General features: G+C 51.3%; 1 protein-coding gene across 1 annotated transcript in view; it reads left to right on the forward strand.

The window, feature by feature from the left end:
• The window catches only part of CCNL1 (cyclin L1), a 91,770-nt gene that overhangs the window by 38,013 nt on the left and 29,972 nt on the right, over nucleotides 1–23,785 (forward strand). Inside the window, exons 6-9 of the mRNA XM_075340703.1 lie at nucleotides 12,672–12,771; nucleotides 13,135–13,239; nucleotides 13,450–13,591; nucleotides 13,818–13,917. Coding sequence (XP_075196818.1) covers nucleotides 12,672–12,771; nucleotides 13,135–13,239; nucleotides 13,450–13,591; nucleotides 13,818–13,917 — 447 coding nt within the window. The remainder of the gene's footprint in view (nucleotides 1–12,671; nucleotides 12,772–13,134; nucleotides 13,240–13,449; nucleotides 13,592–13,817; nucleotides 13,918–23,785) is intronic.

Below are 23,785 nucleotides of genomic sequence, written 5' to 3' on the forward strand. Positions count from 1 at the left end.
CCTGGGAATCTGCTGGATAGGAGCCGGGTATCATCAGGGACAAGGCCCTGCTACTGTGAGGTACTCTGTGTCCCCGTGGGGACCGCGCATGGAGCGCTTGTGCCATACACACTGCAGCACTGCTGGGTGTGTTAGTGCGCCGGGGACTACCGCGCCGGCCGCGCTTATATGCCGGCCGCGCTTATAACTTTAGTCCCCGGCTTTTGCGGCCTAGTTTCGCTTATTCCCGCCCACAGGCCTGCCAGTCAGGGGAAGGGCGGGACGCTGCACAAGACGTCAGTGCTGAGGGCTGGAGCATACTCTGTATCCTTCTCCCCCCTCACTCAGTACACTGGGGCACTAGATTCCCGCACTTACTAGGGCACGCCCAACGGCCCCCTCCTCCCCACAGAACGCCGGCAGCCATTCCTGTCAGCAATTCTGACGCTGGAGAGGAGAGACAACACTGGGAGGCCTAGGCAGGGATTCTGGTGATCACACAACCGCTTGTGCGGTCGGTAAGCAGCACCTGAGGTGCTGGCCCCACTGAGTGCCGAAGTGTATATATATATATATATATATATATATATATATATATATATATATATATATATATATTATATATATATATATATATATATATATATATTATATATATTATATATATATATATTATATATATATTTTGTATGCTTGATTTACACTGTATGGTCGCACTGTGAATTACAGTCCAGGCTGGTGATTCAGCCCGGGCACTGTTCAATCATTAAACCGCCCCCGGTCCTGCCAGTCAGGGGGAAGGGCGACACAGTCGGGCTGACGCCGACAGTGAGGGCCGGAGCACACTTCGCTGTCCTTCGCCCCCCTCACTAAGCACGCTGATCCCCGCAAGTTACTCAGTGTCCCCTTGGGGACGGTGCAGAGAGCACCTTGGCCTCAGACTTGGCGACCACCGCGCCGACCGCGCCTGCTTGCCGGCCGCGGTCTGTAACTTTAGCTCCCGGCTTTTGCGGCCTAGCGCCTTAAACTCCCGTCCCTGGCCCTGCCAGTCAGGGGGAAGGGCGGAACGGTCAGTCGGAGGCTAGCAGTGAAGGCTGGAGCACACTTGGTGTCCTCCGCCCCCCTCACTTTTCACTCAGGGTACCAGATTCCCGCACTTTTGGGGTTATGCCCACGGCTCCCCCCTCCACTGTATACGCCGACAGCCATATTTTCAGCAGCACATACTGCTTCAGGGTCGGTACACCAGGGAGTTTCTGCTCGATGCTGGGCCCCCTAGAGTGATGAACTGTATATGTGATGAACTGTATATATGGATATATAATGTTTGTATGCAGTTTCACAGTTCGGCTGTACATATGTATCCTCAGTGGTCACTGTGAACATTGCTCGGGCCATGTGGCACTCGCTCAGCCGGAGACGGGGGCACTGGTTGAGCTCCGCAGGCGTTCCCTGTCCAGGCGGCAGGGACAGAGTTGCAGTTTTTGCTGAGAAACTCTCTGGGCCATTTTCACTATCCATGTCTCAGGCTATGGACAAATGGTCAGCTAAGAGACTAGGAGTTTGCAGTCCAGACCGGCCCCTTACACAGGCCCCGGGCACTGCGGGATCGCCCCCAGGCCTCTCTCGGTCTGCGACGAAGCGTGTTCCTGGGGTGGCCTCTAGTTATTACGTGGTGAACTCCAGCACGAACCGCAGTCCCAGTCCGGCTAAGCAGCCTTGCTTGGAATCTTCCCCGACTTCTCCAAGGGTCTCAGCTTGAGGACCCTCTAGAGGATGGGGCGGAGGTCGCAACCCAGGACTCTGTCTGGACGTGGCTCTTAAGGCTTCACAGATACTGTCCAGAAGCACACCTTCCCGGACAAGCGTTTTACTGAACGCCTTATAACACACGTTGTCCCTTCCCCTCTGACGTTGTTAAGGCTTGGGCTCAGTGTCATAAGGTGCCCTCCAGCCTCTTGACTGGCGGCTAGATCAGTAGTAGCAGTGGCTGGCGAGTCCACGCTCAAGAATGCCACGGACAGACAGATAGAACTCCTAATGAGATCCATCTATGAAGCCATAGGCGCGTCCGTTGCCCCAGCCTTTGCAGGGGTGGGCACTCCAGGCTATCTCAGCTGCTCTGTCTGAGATCAATGCGGTCTTCCTGTGCTCCGCAATTAGCGTCTTTGACTTTTCAGGCGGTGGTATTTTCATCCTCCGCCGTGCACAGAGAACCTTTTCTGCATCCAGGTCAGGGGAGTGGTCCCCACATGTCCAAGACCGATGTAGGAGGCATTCTGTCTTACGGTCACAGGATAGAGCTCAGTTCTCGTCCTCCGACTCGTTGCTTCAGAGCATCTCCGTCCCCCGAGCGAGCCGAGGCACGTTTCCAGGCGGTGAACACTCCAAAAGCAGGAGGAGTTGCGATCCTCGTTCCCCTTCAAGAACGTAGTCGCGGCTTTTTACTCCAGCTTGTTCGTGGTACCAGATAGGACGGATCACTCCGACCCGTTCTGGACTTCACACTGCTCAACGGACAGGGAACCTGACGGTTCCGGATGGAATTTCTCCGCTTGCCATCGCCCTTGATGGCCCAAGGAGGCTTCTTAGCGTCAATCGACATCAGGGATACTTATCTCCACGTGCCGATTGTACCAGAATATCAGCGCTTCCTGCGCTGCGCCTAGCGGTCCTACTAGCTCAGGCAATGTACTGGTCAAGGCCCCCTCTCGGGTGGCATGGCATCACAGCCTGAACATTGTTCTAGAGACTCTCCAGAGATTCGGGTGGTTCATCAATTTTCCCAAAGTCAAAATTGACACCGGCACAATCACTGACATATATCAGCACGGAGTTTCATACTCTCTCAGCGATAGTGAAGCTTCCGCTGGACAAACAGCGTTCACTACAGACAGGGGTGCAATCTCTCCTTCAAGCCCAGTCACACCCTTTGAGGCGCCTCATGCACTTCCTAGAGAAGTTGGTGGCAGCAATGGAGGCAGCTCCGTTTGCGCAGATTCATCTGCGCCCACTTCAATGGGACTTTCTCCACAAATGGGACAGCGTCCCTCGACAAGAACGTTGCTCCTTCTCGGGCAGCCAAGGCCTCCCTTCAGTGGCGGCTTCTTCCCACTTCTTCTCGAAGGAAAAGTCCTTCCTGCCCACATCCTGGGCTGTGGTCACGGCGGACGCGAGTCTGTCAGGGAGTCTTCCTCCGCCACAGGGCTCAGGGTACATGTACTCAGCAGAGTCCTCCCTCCAGATCACTGTTCTGGAGGGAAGGGCAGTGTCTAGCCCTAAAAGCGTTCCAGCCATGGCTGGAAGACAGGCAGATCCGAATTCAGTCGGACTACGCCACGGCGGTGGCATACATCAACTGCCAAGGCGGCACAAGCAGTCGGCAAGCCTTCCAGCAAGTCCGGCGGATTCTGCTGTGGGTGGAAGCCACAGCCTCCACCATCTCCGCAGCTCACATCCCGGGCGTAGAAAACTGGGAAGCAGACTTTCTCAGTCGCCAGGGCATGGACACAGGGAATGGTCTCTTCGACCGGACATGTTTCAGAGATTTGTTGCCGCTGGGGAAGCTGGACGTCGACCTATTGACGTCCCGGCATTCATGGCACGGTCTCAAGACCACAGAGCTCTGGCGGCAGACGCATTAGTTCAGGATTGGTCGCAGTTTCCACTGCCTCACGTATTTTCCCCTCTGGCGATGCTGCCCAGAGTGTTACGCAAGATCAGATCCGACTGCCGCCGCGCCATCCTCGTCGCTCCAGACTGGCCGAGGAGGTCGTGGTACCCGGACCTGTGGCATCTCACGGTAGGCTAACCGTGGACACTACCAGACCGGCCAGACTTACTGTCTCAAGGGCCGTTTTTCCATCTGAATTCTGCGGCCCTCAACCTGACTGCGTAGCCATTGAATCCTGGATCCTAGCGTCTTCAGGGTTATCTCAAGAGGTCATTGCCACTATGAGACAGGCCAGGAAACCAACGTCCGCCAAGATCTACCACAGGTCGTGGAAGATTTTCTTATCCTGGTGCTCTGATCAGAGTTTTACTCTCTGGCCATTCACCTTGCCCACTTTCTGTCCTTCCTTCAATCCGGAATGGAAAAGGGGTTGTCTCTCGGTTCCCTTAAGGGACAAGTTTCGGCGCTTTCTGTGTTTTTTTTTTTTTTTTTGTTCAGAAGCGTCTAGCCAGACTACCTCAGGTACGCACGTTCCTGCAGGGGGTTGGCCACATAGTCCCTCATTACAAGCGTCGGCTAGAACCCTGGGATCGGAACAGGGTGATACCGGCTCTTCGGAAACCACCCTTTGAGCCAATGAGGGATATTCTCTTTCACAGACTCTACTTTTCCCGTACGGCGCCCCTGCGCCGCTCGGATGCACTCTTTGTCCTTGTAGCTGGCCAGCGTAAAGGGTCACAAGCTCCCAAGTCAACTTGGCTCGGTGGATCAAGGAACCAATTCTTGAAGCCTACCGTTCTGCTGGGCTTCCGGTTCCCTCGGGGCTGAAGGCCCATTCTGCCAGAGCCGTGGGTGCGTCCTGGGCGTTGCTGCACCAGGCTACGGCTCAGCAGGTGTGTCAGACGACTACCTGGTTGAGTCTGCACGCTTTCACGAAGCACTATCTAGTGCATACCTACGCTCGGCAGATGCCAGCTTAGGTAGGCGAGTCCTTCAGGCGGCGGTTGCCCACCTGTAGGAAGGAGCCGTTTTACGGCTCTTTTTACCGAGGTATTCTTTTACCCACCCAGGGACTGCTTTTGGACGTCCCAATTGTCTGGGTCTCCCAATGGAGCGACAAAGAAGAAGGGAATTTTGTTTACTTACCGTAAATTCCTTTTCTTCTAGCTCCAATTGGGAGACCCAGCACCCGCCCCTGTTCCCTTCGGGCTGTTAGTTCTTTGTGTACACATGTTGTTCAGATTGAATTGTTCTTGGTTATGGTTTCAGTTCTCCGAACATCCTTCGGATTGAATTTACCTTAGACCAATTTATAAGTTTCCTCCTTCCTGCTTTTGCACCAAAACTGAGGAGCCCGTGATGCACGGGAGGGTGTATAGCAGAGGGGAGGGGTTTACACTTTTAAGTGTAATACTTTGTGTGGCCTCCGGAGGCAGAAGCTATACACCCAATTGTCTCAATTGTCTGGGTCTCCCAATTGGAGCTAGAAGAAAAGGAATTTACGGTAAGTAAACAAAATTCCCTTCTTTTCATTCACTGATAGCAAGGAAAGATTTTGAAATGTATAAAACATAACATTCAGAAGTCGTTTTACTTTTGATTATTCAACTGTTTGTCTTTTACATAAAAGTGGAAAAAACCCTCTGTGAGGCTTAAACAATAGTAGTAAAGCTAATTTGTCTATACACCTTTTTAATTAAATGGAGCTGTGAGTGCAGCAGATATCTGCACATAGTGTGCTTCAGACCTGCGATTAAGAGGGTTATTCTATTACTCTATACTATAGGAAGTTATCTCATCCACTCTGTACTGTGTATTACTGACTGTAGAATTAAAGAATTAAGTGTCCACCAGAAGCAGTCCTTATCTTGTGTAAATATACTGAACAAAAATATACATGCAACATTTTTTTTTTTTTTTTTATTTATTTATTTTTTCTTCGGCGCTCCCATTGGGAGACCCAGACGATTGGGTGTATAGCTACTGCCTCCGGAGGCCACACAAAGCATTACACTAAAAAGTGTAAGGCCCCTCCCCTTCTGGCTATACACCCCCAGTGGGATCACTGGCTCACCAGTTTTCTGCTTTGTGCGAAGGAGGTCAGACATCCACGCATAGCTCCACTGTTTAGTCAGCAGTAGCTGCTGACTATATCGGATGGAAGAAAAGAGGGCCCATATAGGGCCCCCAGCATGCTCCCTTCTCACCCCGCTTGTGGTTTGTAAGGTTGAGGTACCTATTGCTGGTACGGCGGCTGGAGCCCACATGCTGTTTTTCCTTCCACATCCCCCTGAGGGGCTCTGAGGAAGTGGGATCTTACCGGCCCCAAAGCCCTGAGGCCGGGCTCCATCCACAGACCCATTGAACCTGCTGGATACGGAGCTGGGTACCGTTCAGGGACATGGCCCTGCACCATTCAGGTACTCTGTGTCCCCGTACACACAGGCACAGCACACTCCAGACTTGCTGGGTGTGCTAGTGCGCCGGGGACAGTAAAGGGTTACAGTCACTGCAGCCTAGCTGAGTGACTTTATGTATGGGGGAACTACCGCGCCGGACGCTCCGGGAGCGGCGGCGCGGCTGGGACTTGTAGTGCGCCGGGGACTTAGCGCCGACCGCGCTTTTACGGCGGCGGCGCTTATAAATCCAGTCCCCGGCTTTTGCGGCCTAGCTCCGCTTCGTTCCCGCCCCCACCCTGTCAATCAGGGTAGGGGAGAGACGCTGTACAATCAGCAGCGCCGAGGGCTGGAGCCTTATTTACATGCTCCAGCCCTCTCACTGGACACTGTGGGACGCCGGTTTCCCGCTCTGACTTGGGGGCACGCCCACGGCCCGCCCCTACCCACACGAGCTGGAGAAGGACGCCGGCAGCCATTCCTGCAGTCCGAGCTGAGAGATCGGACTCTGGGCAACCAGGCACAGGACTAGGGCGACCACACACCCGCTTATAGGCGGGCGGTAAGCGGCACCTGAAGTGCTGACCCCACTAAATACCGCAGTTGTCCATTTGTATTTTTATGCTTACACTGCATAGGTCGCTATTTTTGGCTATATGCCCTCTTAGATGGCGACACATCAGCAGCAGGAAAGCAGGGGTGCTAAGGCACAGGCTTTCTATGCTGATTGTATTGCATGTACTGAAGTGTATTTATGCTTGTTTGCTATACACTGCACTGTACGGTCGCTAGTCTGGGCTATTTTCGCCTAGAATGACTAGACTACAGCAGCAGAAAAGCAGGGGTGCTGAGGCACAGGTTTTTTCTATGCTGCTTGTATTGCAGGGGTTGCAGTGTTCATTTGTACTTATGCTTGTATGCTATACATTGCACTGTATGGTCGATATTCTGGGCTATATTCCCCTAGATGGCTAGTCTATAGCAGCAGAAAAGCAGGGGTGCCAAGGCACAGGCTTTCTATGCTGCTTGTATTGCATGTGCTGCAGTGTTCATTTGTACTTTATGCTTGTATGCTATACATTGCATTGTACGGCGCCATTCTTGGCTCTATGTCCTAGATGGCTAGTCGGCAGCAGCATATAAGCAACACAGGCTTTCGATGCTGTTTTTACTGCATGTGATACTGTTCCACGGCACTGAACCCCATTGTGTGCAATGCTCCCCTGGAGCACTTGGTCAGCCGGGGTCTCTACTAGACGTGGCCAAAGGAACCACCTGTCAACCCTGTCCAAGGACAGGGATGGAGTTGCAATGGGATAGAGACTTGCAGTCCGGACAGGCCATGGGCAATCTGGATCATTGCTCCCTGGCCACCCTCATTGGGAATAAAATCGGTGCTCCGGGGGGGGGGGGTCCCAGGAGGCTCTCTGTATGATGAGGCAGACGTAGCTCATCAGGACTTTGATCCTGACAACGCTCTCAATCCGGATACACCGGATGGTGACGCCATAAGGAATGATCCTATAGCGTCCATCAATGGAATGTTGGATCTTTCTCCCTCAGCTCCCCCAGCGGAGGAGTCAGCTTCACAGCAGGAGAAGTCCCATTTCAGTAGCTCAAACGTATATTGAGTATTTTTCTGGCCACGCTGACTTCAGAGAAGCAGTCCAGGAACACCACGCTTACCAGATAAGCGTTTTCTCCAAACGTATTAAGGATACATGTTATCCTTTTCCCCCTGATGTGGTCAAGCGCGGGACCCAGGGTCCAAAGGTGGATTCTCCAATCTCCAGGCTTGCGGCTAGAGCTATAGTTGCAGTGGAGATGGGACTTCACTTAAAGATGCCAGACAGATGGACTCTGGTTGAAATCTGTCTATGAGGCTATCGGCGTGTCGGTTGCTCCGGCATTTACAGCCGTATGGGCACCCTAAGCTTTTCAGCTGTTCTTGCACAGCTGGTCTTGAGCATATGTACATTTGTGCCGCAGGGGCGTCCGTAACCTCGCAATGTCTGCATTGCGACTTACCCTATTAATGCTGTCCTGGAAGGACAGTCGAGGTTTCGGTCCTTCCCAAGCTCGGGCAGGTCCCAATTGTCCTCGTCCAAAAGAGCTGAAAAGCCTCAGAGGGGCTCAGTTTCCGGGGGCTCAATCACGCCCAAGGAAGGCAGCCGGAGGAACCGCTACCAAGGCGGTCTCCTCATGACTCTCAGCTCTCTCATCTCTCCGCATCCGCGGTTGATGGCAGACTCGCTCGCCTTTGGCGACATTTAGCTGCCACAGGTCACAGACCGGTGGGTGAGGGACATTGTGCCCACGTGCACAGGACAGAGTTCTGTTCTCGTCCTCCGACTCGATTCTTCAGAACGTCCCCACCTCCCCACCGAGCCGATGCTCTTCTGCAGGCAGAAGGAGTGGTAATCCCTGTTCCTCTTCAGGAACAAGACACGGTTTTCCTCCAATCTGGTTGTGGTGCCAAAAAAGGATGGCTCTTTCCGTTCCGTTCTGGACCTAAAACTGCTCAACAAGCACGTGGAGGCCAGGCGGTTCCGGATGAAACCCTCCGCTCCGTCATTGCCTCAATGTCTCAAGGATATTTCCTAGCATCAATAGACATCAAAGATGCTTATCTCCACGTGCCGATTGCTACAGAGCACCAATGTTTTCTACGTTTCGTGATGGGAGACGACCATCTTCAGTTCGTAGCTCTGCCATTCGGTCTGGCGACAGCCCCACGGGTGTTCACCAAGGTCATGGCGGCAGTGGTAGCAGTCTTGCACTCACAGGGACACTCTGTGATCCCTTACTTGGACGATCTACTTGTCTAGGCACCCTCTCAAGAGGCATGCCAACTCAGCCTGAATGTTGCGCTGGAGACTCTCCAGACGTTCGGGTGGATCATCGACTTCTCAAAGTCAAACCTGTCACCGACCCAATCACTAACGTATCTTGGCATGGAGTTTCATACCCTCTCAGCGCTAGTGAAGCTTCCGCTGGACAAGCAGCGGTCACTACAGACTGGGGTGCAGACTCTCCGTCAAGGTCAGTCGCACTCCTTAAGACGCCTCATGCACTTCCTCGGGAAGATGGTGGCGGCAATGGAGGCGGTTCCGTTTGCGCAGTTTCATCTGCGTCCTCTTTATTGGGACATTCTCCGCCAATGGGACGGGAAGTCAACATCCCTGAACAGGAAAGTATCCTTTTCACAGAAGGACTCTCTGCAATGGTGGCTTCTTCCCACCTCATTATCACAGGGAAGATCCTTCCTACCACCGTCTTGGGCGGTAGTCACGACAGACGCGAGTCAGTCAGGGTGGGGAGCAGTTTTTCTCCACCACAGGGCTCAGGGTACGTGGACTCAGCAGGAGTCCACCCTTCAGATCCATGTTCTGGAAATCAGAGCAGTGTATCTTGCCCTACTAGCCTTCCAGCAGTGGCTGGAAGGAAAGCAGATCCGAATTCAGTCGGACAACTCCACAGCGGTGGCATACATCAATCACCAAGGAGGGACACGCAGTCGGCAAGCCTTCCAGGAAGTCCGGCGGATTCTGATGTGGGTGGAAGCCACGGCCTCCACCGTATCCGCAGTTCACATCCCCGGCGTAGAAAACTGGGAAGCAGACTTCCTCAGCCGCCAGGGCATGGACGCAGGGGAATGGTCCCTTCACCCGGACGTGTTTCAGGAAATCTGTAGCCGCTGGGGAAGGCCGGACGTCGACCTAATGGCGTCCAGGCACAACAACAAGGTCCCAACCTTCATAGCACGGTCTCGCGATCACAGAGCTCTGGCGGCAGACGCCTTAGTGCAAGATTGGTCGCAGTTCCGGCTCCCTTATGTGTTTCCACCTCTGGCACTCTTGCCCAGAGTGCTACGCAAGATCAGATCCGACTGCAGCCGCGTCATACTCGTCGCCCCAGACTGGCCAAGGAGGGCGTGGTATCCGGATCTGTGGCATCTCACGGTCGGCCAACCGTCGGCACTACCAGACCGACCAGACTTACTGTCCCAAGGGCCGTTTTTCCATCGGAATTCTGCGGCCCTGAACCTGACTGTGTGGCCATTGAGTCCTGGATCCTAGGGTCTTCAGGATTATCCCAAGGGGTCGTTGCCACCATGAGACAGGCTAGGAAGCCCACGTCCGCTAAGATCTACCACAGAACGTGGAGGATATTCTTATCCTGGTGCTCTGCTCAGGGAGTGTCTCCCTGGCCTTTTGCATTGCCTACCTTTCTTTCTTTCCTGCAATCTGGGTTAGAAAAAGGTTTGTCGCTCGGCTCCCTTAAAGGGCAAGTCTCGGCGCTATCCGTCTTTTTTCAAAAGCATCTAGCACGACTTCCTACGGTGCGCACGTTCCTGCAGGGGGTTTGTCATATTGTACCCCCGTACAAGCGGCCGTTAGATCCATGGGATCTGAACAGGGTACTAGTTGCCCTCCAGAAGCCGCCCTTTGAGCCTCTGAGGGAGGTTTCACTTTCTAGACTATCACAGAAAGTGGCTTTTCTGGTAGCGATCACATCTCTTCGGAGAGTGTCTGAGCTAGCAGCGCTGTCATCCAAGGCTCCTTTCCTGGTCTTCCACCAGGACAAGGTAGTGCTGCGCCCCATTCAGGAGTTTCTCCCGAAGGTGGTATCCTCTTTTCATCTTAATCAGGATATCTCTTTGCCTTCTTTTTGTCCTCATGCAGTTCATCGGTATGAGAAGAATTTACATTTGTTAGATCTGGTGAGAGCACTCAGAATCTACATTTCCCGCACGGCGCCCCTGCGCCGCTTCGATGCACTCTTTGTCCTTGTCGCTGGTAAGCGCAAAGGGTCGCAGGCTTCCAAAGCCACCCTGGCTCGATGGATCAAAGAACCAATTCTTGAAGCCTACCGTTCTGCTGGGCTTCCGGTTCCATCAGGGCTGAAGGCCCATTCTACCAGAGCCGTGGGTGCGTCCTGGGCATTGCGACACCAGGCTACGGCTCAACAGGTGTGCCAGGCAGCTACCTGGTCGAGTCTGCACACTTTCACCAAACATTATCAGGTGCATACCTATGCTTCGGCGGACGCCAGCCTAGGTAGAAGAGTCCTGCAGGCGGCAGTTGCCTCCCCGTAGGGGAGGGCTGTCTTCGCAGCTCTAACATAAGGTATTTCTTTACCCACCCAGGGACAGCTTTTGGACGTCCCAATCGTCTGGGTCTCCCAATGGAGCGCCGAAGAAGAAGGGAATTTTGTTACTTACCGTAAATTCCTTTTCTTCTAGCTCCTATTGGGAGACCCAGCACCCGCCCTGTTGTTCTTCGGGATTTTTGGGTTTTTTCGGGTACACATGTTGTTCATGTTGAACGGTTTTTCAGTTCTCCGATGTTACTCGGAGTGAATTTGTTTAACCAAGTTATTGGCTTTCCTCCTTCTTGCTTTTGCACTAAAACTGGTGAGCCAGTGATCCCACTGGGGGTGTATAGCCAGAAGGGGAGGGGCCTTACACTTTTTAGTGTAATGCTTTGTGTGGCCTCCGGAGGCAGTAGCTATACACCCAATCGTCTGGGTCTCCCGATAGGAGCTAGAAGAAAAGGAATTTACGGTAAGTAACAAAATTCCCTTCTTTTTATTCCTATTTTCATTAGCTGAACTTGAAGATCTAAGACTTTTTTTTTTTTTTCTGTGTACCCAAAAGGCCGCCTGTGTACCCAACTGACAGGTCTCAGTAAGGAGAATATTCTTCCACAGTGGTCCCCACATAGCTTCTCATTAGCCATATCAGTTACCCACACTTTGCACTGACGAGGGGCAATCACCCCGAAACACCGTGTCTGCAAATTGGGATTCTAATCTGGCATATATCCTAGGTCATATGAAAAGGCTTGTTAAAAGACCACTTTTGACTTTTAGGATCGCTGCTTCCAATAGGTGGTGCTAGAGTTTGTCTCCTTTCCTGGAGAGACTATTTGAATAATTCCCAGAGGGGCATTGTTGCTATAAGTCCCCACACCACTGACAGCCAGACTGGTTTGTCCGGTCTCCGAAAGGAGAATAGTCTTCCCCCGTGGCCTCGACAAAGGAGAAATGCTCACTATCACAGATTTAGACAAATTTTGTGAACATTATTTGAGAGAAAAAGGCCTTTGTCTACATAGAAGTCTTAGAACTTTGAGTTAAACTCATGAAAAATGGGAGCAAAAACAAGTGTTATATATTTTTGTTCAGTGTGGTTGCGTGGACATTGCAGGATTAAGGATTGCAAAAAGTATTGAGAAAAGAAGTTATCATGAAGCATTTGGGGCCAGTTCACATCTGATAGATTTGTGGCAGAAAATGTGGTTCCTGAATATGCCATACAGCTAGCAGGGTCAGATGCCCGGGGCAGTCACAGATGTCTGCTACAACTCTGCTCTTATCCTATTTAGGTTTTTAACATTTGTTAAATTAAGGAAAAACCTAATGTAATTGAATATTTTCTTTACATTTTAATTTTACATAATTATCTTAAATGTAACCAAAGTGAGAAGAAAAAACAAAGTATACTGAGTCTCCAAAGTTTCCTTAATATTTTTTTGGCCCTTGTGTTTTTTTTGTTTTTTTTTTTTATACGAGCACATTTTGAAAATTCCAAAGTACGGTTTCATAATTGTGTTTTTTAGGAACTACATGAATGATTGCCTTCGAACCAATGTATTTGTCAGATTTGAAGCAGAAACTATTGCGTGTGCTTGTATTTATCTTGCTGCCAGAGCTTTACAGGTAGGTTTTTTTTAGCATTTTTTTTTCCTTACTTTTTACACACACTGTCGCATGTCTGTGTCATGACTCGCCTCTGAATTGTCTCCTGGAGATTCCTGACATGGATAAGATCCATTTATCTGTGTAATGCTGCCACCTGCTGGTCACAGAATTATATAAATTTAATAGCAAGTACTTTGCAAAATGAGACACGGAAGAAGGGGCCAGCAGGATGGGCAACTGGAGCAGCCTTCCATTTTAGTGTCCTTATCTGTGCAATGGTTTTACCTTTATGTAAGTGTCTCACATATATGTGGTACTTGCGTCCAGTGTCCCAAGCCGTGTAGTCTGCCTTGTTCTAAACCTCGTTCGATTTCTCTTTAGATTCCGTTACCTAATAAACCACACTGGTTTTTACTTTTTGGAGCTACTGAAGAAAGCATTCAAGAAATTTGTGTCTCAACGCTGAGGCTATATAGCCGGAAGAAGGTAGGTTTCATTGTTTTGCATGTCACCATTTCAATGCTGCTTTGTCATCTGGTTCTCCAAAACACAGCGTTACATTATAACAAAAAAGCTCGATCAGGTAGTGTTTTTGTTTGTTTTTTGTTTTGCTTTGTTTTTTTTCCTCTAGCGTTCTTTCTCTTAATAAATATATTTTGTCATTAAAAATCTGATTCTCCTGACCTGTTTCAACAGCCAAACTATGACTTTTTGGAAAAAGAAGTGGAAAAGCGGAAAGTTGCCCTGCAAGAAGCAAAGCTTAAAGCAAAGGGTCTCAATCCCGATGGAACCCCTGCCCTTTCTACAATGGGTGGTTTCTCTCCAGGATCTAAACCATGTACGTTTTGCATCAGTGATTTATATTGTCCACAATTTAAAGCTTTACCCGTTTTATTGTAGCTGAAAAGTCAGGTATGGTTTGTTTTAGCTCAATTTTCTCTCCGTGAAGATTAGAAATTACAATGTCAGCCATATTCTGCTTATTTTAGATCAACTAGCTAATGATAGACTATTCCTGTACAAATAATATTTTTCAGCAGTCTAATAAGTGACTTTTTGTTTAGCATCTCCAAGAGAAGTAAAAGCCGAGGAGAAATCTCCAACACTTACAAAAATCAAGCGCGAACCAGAGGAGAAACAGTCATTGAAGAGTCCCTATAATGGGTGAGTAGTTTTGGGTTATTAACATGTACTCATCTGTGTGCTGCTTTCGTTGTGCCTCTTTCGACGTTTCACCTATAAGTATGACCACACCCAATTTAAAACTTGTTTATAAATCTTTATTGCACAAATAACCAAAACAATTATAAACATTATTAAACAGTGGATGCGATGCAAAGGTAAGAAAGTCAAATTAGGACTACAATAAATGGCACTTCACATGTAGAATGATGTGAAAAACATGAAGAGTATCATGCATAGCGATGCCAAATGACAATTATTATTTCTCTATCGCTTTCATTGGGGGACACAGGACCATGGGTGTATGCTGCTGTGACTAGGAGGCTGACACTAAGTGAACATAAAAAGAGTTAGCTCCTCCCTGGCAGTGTACACCCTGAGCCGGAGGCGGTACTATGCCAGTTTTTTGCTTAGTGTCGTAGGAGGCTGAAGTGGGCCCATATCTCTGTGGGCCAACCTCAGCCTAGGCTATTGCGTTTTTTTCGAGCTATACGGCGCCGCTCAGCATTCTCATCGTTCTACGTTTTTTGTCTCTTCTGCAGGGTTAAAGACCCTGCTTCAGAGAGAACTCTCGCCCCAGGGTTGCCTGAGGGCTCGAGACGCCAGGCCCTATCCCCTTCCGGCCCCATGGTACCACCCCAGGGGTTGATTGGGGACCGAGATTATTATTTGATTTAAGGGCACACACTCCCCGTCGACCCCCATGGTACCGTCCCAGGGGGTGTTTCTGGTGGAGGTGAAGAGGATTCCCTGAGGATGTCAGACTGTGACAGCGCAGGAGCGCTCACATCAAGGGGTCCTCTGTCACCAGGCCTCCCCCAGCGTTCACCTGATACCCTGGGCCCAGGCTGAGGTTCTGGCACTGCAGCGCAGGAGCGCTGCGCAGTCTCCATCACGGCCCCTCGGATGCCTCAACACTTACCAGGGGCCGCAGCAATCATGGAGGGGACTTATGGATCCGAGCGACGCGCGTGGACACAGGTGAGAGCTTTTCCGCGCCCCCCGGCGGCCGCCGCTCATTAATTTAGTCCCCGGCTTCGGGCCTAACTTGGGCCGGAGCGCTCCGCCCCCCGTTTGCGCACGCGCCCCCTCTGGCCCGCCCTTTGCATATTCTGCCCAGAGACAGCCACCTCATCGGCCACACGCCCCCTCCAGCAGTAAAAAAAAAAAAAAAAAAAGAGGCAAAAGCGCGCGTTTTCCTCTTACCAACGGCTCACCTCAGCACAGGCAGGCCGGTGAGCAACAGCATCTTTTCTCTGCGACTACCTCCAGCTACTCTGAGGCCCCTGCTGACCCGGGAAGGACACAGGCCAGGGTGAGTGCTGCTCCTCATTAGGACCAGCGACACTTTGTACTTTTTCGTTTTTTTCTTTGTCGCTCCATTGGGAGACCCAGACAATTGGGTTGTATAGCTATGCCTCCGGAGGCCACACAAAGCATTACACTAAAAGTGTAAAGCCCCTCCCCTTCTGCCTATACACCCCCCGTGCTCACGGGCTCCTCAGTTTTCTTGCTTTGTGCGAAGGAGGCAGACATCCACGCATAGCATTAGCCTAACTCTAAGTCGTCCCGATCCAAACAGGCCCCCTTCATAATGCATTTTGCGTGCTCGTCCTGCAACGAAAAATTCTCCCAAGGCCAGGCTACCTCCCTCTGCGCAGCTTGCACTCCCGATCCGCAGCCCATGCAGATTGCCCCAGACACCGCCAGCCCCCCCCGTCCACGCCGCTACTGCAGCAGTACAGGACGCATCGGGCCCCAATGCGCTCCCTCCCCCGGAGTGGCTGACTTCTCTCTCCCAGTCGGTGGATTCTCTGTCAAGGGCGTCCCTGACCATCGCGCAAGCTTTGCAGTCGCTCCCTACGCTCAGCCATGCCACACAGGTCCAGCCGCCGCAGGACGACAGTTGTGCTGACCCTGACCTGGCTGCTGGAGCGCGGAAGCGAACCCGCACGGTCTCGTCTTCCAATTCCTCCAAGAGGTCTCTCTCCCCTCCAAGGCCCGAGCGCCACTCGTCTCCGGGACCATCCGATCTCTCCGGAGAAGAGTCGGATGCAGCCTCACTGCTGAACTCGGACCAGGCAGCTGATGTCAGGCGTATGGTGGACAGCCTGGTCGACGCAGTGAATAAGACGCTGAAGCTCCAGCCGGACTCTGCCACCGCCCAGAGCTCACAGGTATCTTTCAAACGTGTTAAGCGTGTCCACAGGTCTTTCTGCGATCATCCGGAATTCGCTGAGATCCTACGCAAGCACAGACAGCAACCGGACAAGACGTTCAACAACGGTAAGTCGATTGACTTACACTATCCCTTCCCCGAGGATCTTAGGAAGGAAGGAGCAGGCTCACCGGTGGTCGACACCCCCCCCCCCCCCCCCGGTCTCCCGCCTGTCCTTGCATACGGTTCTATCTCTGCCACAGGGGACATCGCTCCGTGACGCCACGGACCGAAACATTGAGAGATTCGCCCGTTCGGCTTTCGAGGCAGCAGGCGCTGCCCTGTCGCCGGTTTTCGACGCCGTCTGGGTAGCGAAGGCCATGGTGACATGGGCCGACACCCTCCGCAGAGGCCTTCGCTCACAGGATGGCGATCCCGAGCTCGTCAACATGGCGGCGCAGATTGTCCTAGCGGGTGAGTATATCATTAACGCATCTCTGGCGTCTGCCAACTGCGCAGCACAAGCGGCCAGCAACACGGTGGCAATCCGCCGGGCGGTCTGGCTCAGAGCCTGGAATGCAGACGCAGCTTCAAAGAAATCTCTTACCGCCCTCCCATTTGCAGGAGGCCGACTGTTCGGGGACAGGCTCGATCAGATCATCGTCGAGGCTACGGGAGGAAAGAGCACTTCCCTTCCCCAGCTGAGGCAAAGACGTATCCCGCGCCGCCAGCCGACCTCAGGTTTTCGTCCTTTTCGCAGCTTCAGTTCCACTACACAGCCTAGGAGGAACAGATCCCCACAGAGAAACAGGAAGAACCCGTCCTTCAAAACAAATCCGTCCTGGCGTCCTAGATCACGCAGCCAGCCAAACCAGCATCTAGATCTCAGCGATACTCCTCCAAATGACTCGTGGTGTTCGCGCGTCAGCGCGGACCAGGTGGGGGGGCGCCTGTCTCTTTTCCAACACGTCTGGCTGCCCTTGATCACAGACGCTTGGGTCAGAGAAATTCTAGTCTCGGGATACAAGATAGAGTTCTCGTCAATGCCCCCAAGTCTGTTTTTCCCTTTCCCATCCTCCCGAGTCAGACGCGCGAGCTCGCCCTTTTCTTCACGCCATCGAAACTCTTCGCCGCTCAGTTGGTGGTGGTCACTTCAATCAGGAGAACGTCTGAACTGGCAGCTCTTTCGTGCCGTTCACCTTTTCTTGTTTTTCACCAGGACAAGGTTGTCCTGCGTCCGTCTCCGGAGTTCCTGCCGAAGGTAGTGTGTCCTTTTCACCTGAATGAGGATATCGTGCTTCCATCTTTTTGTCCGGCACCCACTCGCTCCTTGGAAAGGTCACTACACACTCTGGACTTAGTACGAGCCCTCAGGATTTACGTCTCAAGAACTGCGCCTTTCCGCAAATCAGACAACCTGTTCGTCCTGCCTTCTGGTCCCAAGAAGGGCATGCCGGCATCCAAGGCTACCATTGCCAGATGGATCAGGTCAGCCATTTCGGAGTCCTACCGAATCAGGGGCAAGCCCCCTCTGAGAGGAGTAAGAGCCCATTCCACCCGTGCACTTGGGGCGTCTTGGGCAATCAGACACCAGGCTTCAGCCGAGCAAGTCTGCAAAGCCGCAACGTGGTCCAGTCTTCATACCTTCACCAGGTTTTACAAGGTCCACACCCAGGCATCAGCAGATGCCTGCCTTGGGAGAAAGGTGTTGCAGACGGCCGTCGCACACCTCTAAAAAGGTAGTAAACATGTGTACAGAGCGTTCCTATGGAATTTGTGCTTCGTTTTGGATCTGTAGGACGGCTTATGTACCCACCCAGGGACTGCTTTTGGACGTCCCATGGTCCTGTGTCCCCCAATGAAAGCGATTAGAGAAAGAAGGATTTTTGTGTACTCACCGTAAAATCTCTTTCTCTGAGTCTTCATTGGGGGACACAGCACCCACCCTGTATGGATTGTGAGGTCTTCATTTACCGGATGTTTCCCGATGTTGTTTGCGGGTCACCTTTGTTTCCATCCGGCTATTATATATATACGTGCCATAAGGCACGGTGTGTTTTTCACCACACATTTTTCTCGTGTATTACATTGTTTAGTTATGGTTGTTCAGGTCTCTCCTACTACTGCTTTTGCAAAAAACTGGCATAGTACCGCCTCCGGCTCGGAGTGTACACTGCCAGGGAGGAGCTAACTCTTATGTTCACTTAGTGTCAGCCTCCTAGTCACAGCAGCATACACCCATGGTCCTGTGTCCCCCAATGAAGACTCAGAGAAAGAGATTTTACGGTGAGTACACAAAAATCCTTTTTTTTTTTTTTTTTTTTTTTAAAACCATAAGGTTTTTATTTACAAAATTTATCAAATATTACATCATATTGACAATAAATTCTTAACGATAAGCACATTAGACATTATTTTTTTTTAATATCGATTGTAGTAGAAAAACATGCTATAAAACCTAACACCAAGCAATGGAAAGAAGTGTCTATAGCTGTATGCAGCATATATAATACACTTCAGTGGTACAGAGCAATGGCTGGTAAAACACATTTTCATCCGATGTATAGAGAAAACAAATGCAATAATAATAAAGTATAGTGGAATGCAAATGTTACCTTGTGGCACGTTTCGCCGTGGCTTCTTCTAGGAGCACTACACTTTTTTTTTCTTATAAATATTTTGTATTTTGCTACTTACGGCTATAGGCGCTCTTCACTCTTTATTTTCCATTGCTTGGTGTTTATCTTATCCCTTTTACTATTGAGAGAGGTTTCATTGCATTGGTTTTCTCTAGTCATTGGATGAAAATGTATTTAATCTATCTCGCTGTACCATATCCCTCATTACACTATGCACACTAGTAACACTCCATATCTGCAGTCTATTAGACATGGCAAAAATCACACTTAAAATCGCAATATCGTTCTAAATACAGCGATATTCGCAATGTCTATTACTTGCTATCGATCATACAATCATTTGACTGTTTCAAAACCAGATCTTTACACTTGCTCAAAAATTATGGCTTGTTGGCATAAAATCTCACCGTGGAATAAGTCGTCAACACCTCGCACTAGAGGAGATTTGTCTTTGTGGGTTTGCATAAAAGTGTGACTACGAAGTTATAATTTCATCCCATTGGATGAAGTCAAAAGTACATGTGCGTATGAATAACGCCAGTCATTCAGCAGTGGGTGTCTACTAGTGAGGCTGGTTCATTGTATACGGTGGGTGTTAAGACTTCCCCCCCCCCCCCCCCCTTTTTTTTTTTTTTTCTTCGCATTACCACACACCAATTCTAACAATACACATACCCACAATTCACATTAACACCACCCCTAAGTAATGAAATCTTGGTCAGAGATTAAGCTGTGAGGCTACATGCATACGCTGACGTTTTTTCTGCACGCAAACCGCACTTTGTCACAGAGCCTGGAAATGGAAAAAAAAAACGCTTGTAATGTAGGTGCGGTTTTGGTGCGTAAAAAGTACCAAAAATGCATTCAAAACGCACCCAATTGATAGCCTGCGGTTTATCTTGCGTTTTTCATGCCCTTATTGATTTCAATGGGTGACAAATGTTGACAAAAAACGCTAGAAGAATGAAGATACTGCTTTTTTTTTTGTCACAAACGTTTGTCAAAAAAAACGCTGACAAACTGTAAAGTGTGCACAGCAAATCTGACTTCTCATAGGCTTTGCTGGGAAGTCAAATGTCAGAAAGTTCTGACAACAAAACTGCACCAAAAAACGCAGCGTGTGCATGTAGTCTTAAACATGTTTTCTTCAGCGCTCTATTGGGAGACCCAGACGATTGGGGTATAGCTACTGCCCTCTGGAGGCCACACAAAGCACTACATTAAAAGTGCAAGGCCCCTCCCCCTCTGGCTATACCCCCCCCGTGGTATCACGGGTTCTCCTGTTTTAGCTTTGTGTGCGAAGGAGGTCAGACATTCCATGCATAGCTCCACAGATTTTAGTCAGCAGTAGCTGCTGACTGTTTCGGATGGAAGAAAAGAGGACACATATAGTGTTCCCAGCATGCTCCCTTCTCACCCCTGGATGGTGTTGTAAGGTTGAGGTACCTATTGCTGGTACAGGGCTGGAGCCTGACATGCTGTTTTCCTTCCACATCCCCTGGTAGGGCTCTGTGGAAGTGGGATCCTGCCGGCCTCTCAGCTCTGATGCCGGGCTCCATCCACAGACCCATTAGAACCTGATGGAGACGGAGCAGGAGTACGATCAGGGACAGGCCCTGCATCATACAGGTACTCTGTGTCCCCGGCAGGCACAGACACACTCCGGGCTGGCTGGGTGTTGTAGTGCGCCGGGGACCGCAACGTGGAGTTGGTGTCCCTACAGATTACTGGGGGACTTTTTTGTGTATGGGAACGCAGCGCCGACCCCCTCTGGATCGGGCGGCGCTGCTGTGACTTGTGGTGCGCCGGGGATCCGCCGTCCGCGCTTTTACGGCGGCGGCGGTTATAAATTTAGTCCCCGGCTTTTTGGGCCTAGGACGCCGGCAGCTCCGATTCGTTCCCGCCCCCACCCTGTCATTCAGGGTAGGGGAGAGACGCTGTTCGCTAGCAGCGACGAGGGCTGGAGCCTGATTTACATGCTCCAGCCCTCTCACTTGGCACAGAGGGAAGCAGGCTTCCCGCTCTTGGCCAGGAACGCCCAGGGCCCGCCCCCCTTCCTCTCTCGAGACGCCGGCAGCCATTACATGCATGCCTGGCTGGAGGAAGGACGCAAGGCTCTGGGAGACCTGGACTAGGGGCTATCTGGCGACCACACACCCGCTTTTTTAAGCGGGCGGTAAGCGATTTGTCTGTGCTGGTCCCTCTAGTGCCTCACAGTGTATCGGTGTACTGTGTACAGATATATAGATATTGTATTTCTTGCACTGTGAGGTTGCTTCTGGCTGCATATCCCAGATCGCTCTGTGGAAGCAGCAACATGTCATCCTCAAAACGCAAGGCGGCCAAGGCAAAAAGGGCTGTGTATACTGCGTGTGCTGCATGTGGGGCTAATCTACCAGCAGGCTCCGATGACCCCCATTGTGTGCAATGCTCCGACCCGGTGCTGCTTCGCCAGCCGGAGTCAGGAGAGGTAGCGACCCAGGCTGAGACGCTTGTCAGTTCTGCCCCGGTGACAGGGACAGACTTTGCAGTTTTTGCAGATAATATGTCTGTGTCTATGGCAAAAATCCTTGAAACCTTGCAATCTATGCATGGGGCTCAGTCTCTGGGCACGGCGAGGCCTCTGTCCTCAGGTCCCCCTTACTTGGAATGTATCCAGCCCACAGGGGGGTCCCCGGCTTCACAGGCCGAGGATTATGACTCAGATGATGGCCCCAGCCACCCTAAGCGAGCTCGCTGGGAAAGACCCTCGACGTCTTCACACTGCTCAGGGTCTCAGCCCAATCAGTCTCCCTGTGATGTGTCTGATGAGAGTGATCAGGAATCCACTCCTGGAACCCCTCTCAACCTGGATACCCCGGATGGGGATGCCATGGTAAACGACCTTATCTCAGCCATCAATAGGCTGTTGGATATTTCTCCCCCAGCCCCTTCAGCAGAAGAGGCGGCTGCGGAGCAGGAGAAGTTTCGTTTCCTCTATCCCAAGCGTAAATTGAGTGCTTTCTTGGATCACTCTGACTTCAGAGAATCAATCCAGAAGCACGACGCTCACCCAGAAAGGCGTTTCTCTAAACGATCTAAAGATACGCGTTTCCCTTTCCCCCCTGAGGTGGTCAAGCGCTGGACACAGTGTCCAAAGGTAGACCCCCCGATTTCCAAACTTGCAGCTAGATCCATAGTTGCAGTGGAGGATGGCGCTTCACTTAAAGATGCCAATGACAGACAGATGGACCTTTGGTTAAAATCTGTCTATGAAGCTATCGGCGCGTCGTTTGCTCCGGCATTCGCAGCCGTATGGGCACTCCAGGCTATTTCAGCTGGCTTAGCAAAAGTGGATGCTATCATGCATCCAGCAGTGCCGCAAGTGGCGCACCTTACCACGCAGATGTCGGCGTTTGCGTCTTACGCTATCAATGCGGTCCTAGAATCTACCAGTCGCACCTCAATGGCGTCCGCCAATTCGGTAGTTTTGCGCAGAGCCTTGTGGTTAAAGGACTGGAAAGCAGATGCTGGTTCCAAAAAATGTTTAACCAGTTTGCCTTTGTCTAGAGATAGACTGTTTGGCGAGCCATTGGCTGACATCATTAAGCAGTCCAAGGGTAAAGACTCCTCTTTACCACAACCCAGAACATCCAAACCTCAGCAGAAAAAGTGGCAGCAGAGGTTTCAGTCCTTTCGAGGTTCGGGCAAGACACCATTTACCTCGTCCAAAGGGACTCAGAGGACGCAAAGAAACTCAGATTCGTGGCGGACTCACACACGCCCCAAGAAAGCAAATGGAGGTACCGCTTCCAAAGCGGCTACCTCATGACTTCCAGCCCCCCCCCTCCGCATCGCCGGTCGGGGGCAGGCTCTCCCGCTTTTCCGGCATTTGGATGTCACAGGTCAAAGACCGGTGGGTGACGGACATTTTGTCTCGCGGGTACAGAATCGAGTTCAATTCTCGTCCTCCAGCTCGGTTCTTCAGAACCTCCCCACATCCAGACCGAGCAGATGCTCTGCTGCAGGCGGTGGATTCCCTAAAAGCGGAAGGAGTGGTGATCCCAGTCCCTCCTCAGGAACAAGGGCAAGGGTTTTACTCCAATCTCTTTGTGGTTCCAAAAAAGGACGGCTCGTTCCGTCCTGTTCTGGACCTAAAACGGCTCAACAAACATGTGCACGCCAGGAGGTTCCGGATGGAAACCCTCCGCTCTGTCATTGCCTCAATGTCCAGAGGAGACTTCCTTGCCTCAATAGACATCAAAGATGCTTATCTCCACGTGCCAATTGCTACAGAACATCAACGTTTTCTACGTTTTGTGATAGGAGACGACCATTTTCAGTTCGTAGCTCTTCCGTTTGGTCTGGCGACAGCCCCACGGGTCTTCATCAAGGTCATGGCGGCGGTGGTAGCAGTCTTGCACTCTCAGGGACACTCGGTGATCCCTTACCTAGACGACTTATTGGTCAAAGCTCCCTCTCAGGAGGCATGTCAGCACAGCCTGAATGCTACGCTGGAGACTCTACAGTCTTTCGGATGGATCATCAACTTTCCAAAGTCGATCCTGTCACCGACTCAGTCACTAACGTATCTTGGCATGGAGTTTCATACTCTAGCAGCGATAGTGAAGCTGCCGCTGAACAAGCAGCGGTCACTACAGACAGGGGTGCAATCTCTCCTGCAGGGCCAGTTGCATCCCTTGCGGCGTCTCATGCATTTCCTAGGGAAGATGGTGGCAGCCATGGAAGCAGTTCCCTTTGCGCAGTTTCATCTGCGCCCACTTCAATGGGACATTCTCCGCCAATGGGACGGGAAGTCAACGTCCCTGGACAGGAAAGTCTCGCTTTCCCAGACGGCCAAGGACTCTCTACAATGGTGGCTCCTTCCCACCTCATTATCTCAGGGAAGATCCTTCCTGCCCCCATCCTGGGCAGTAGTTACGACAGATGCGAGTCTGTCGGGGTGGGGAGCAGTGTTTCTCCACCACAGGGCTCAGGGGACGTGGACTCCGCAGGAGTCCACCCTTCAGATCAATGTTCTGGAAATCAGAGCAGTGTATCTTGCCCTACTAGC

Source organism: Anomaloglossus baeobatrachus, chromosome 3 (assembly GCF_048569485.1).
Source record: "Anomaloglossus baeobatrachus isolate aAnoBae1 chromosome 3, aAnoBae1.hap1, whole genome shotgun sequence".
NCBI lineage: Eukaryota > Metazoa > Chordata > Amphibia > Anura > Aromobatidae > Anomaloglossus > Anomaloglossus baeobatrachus.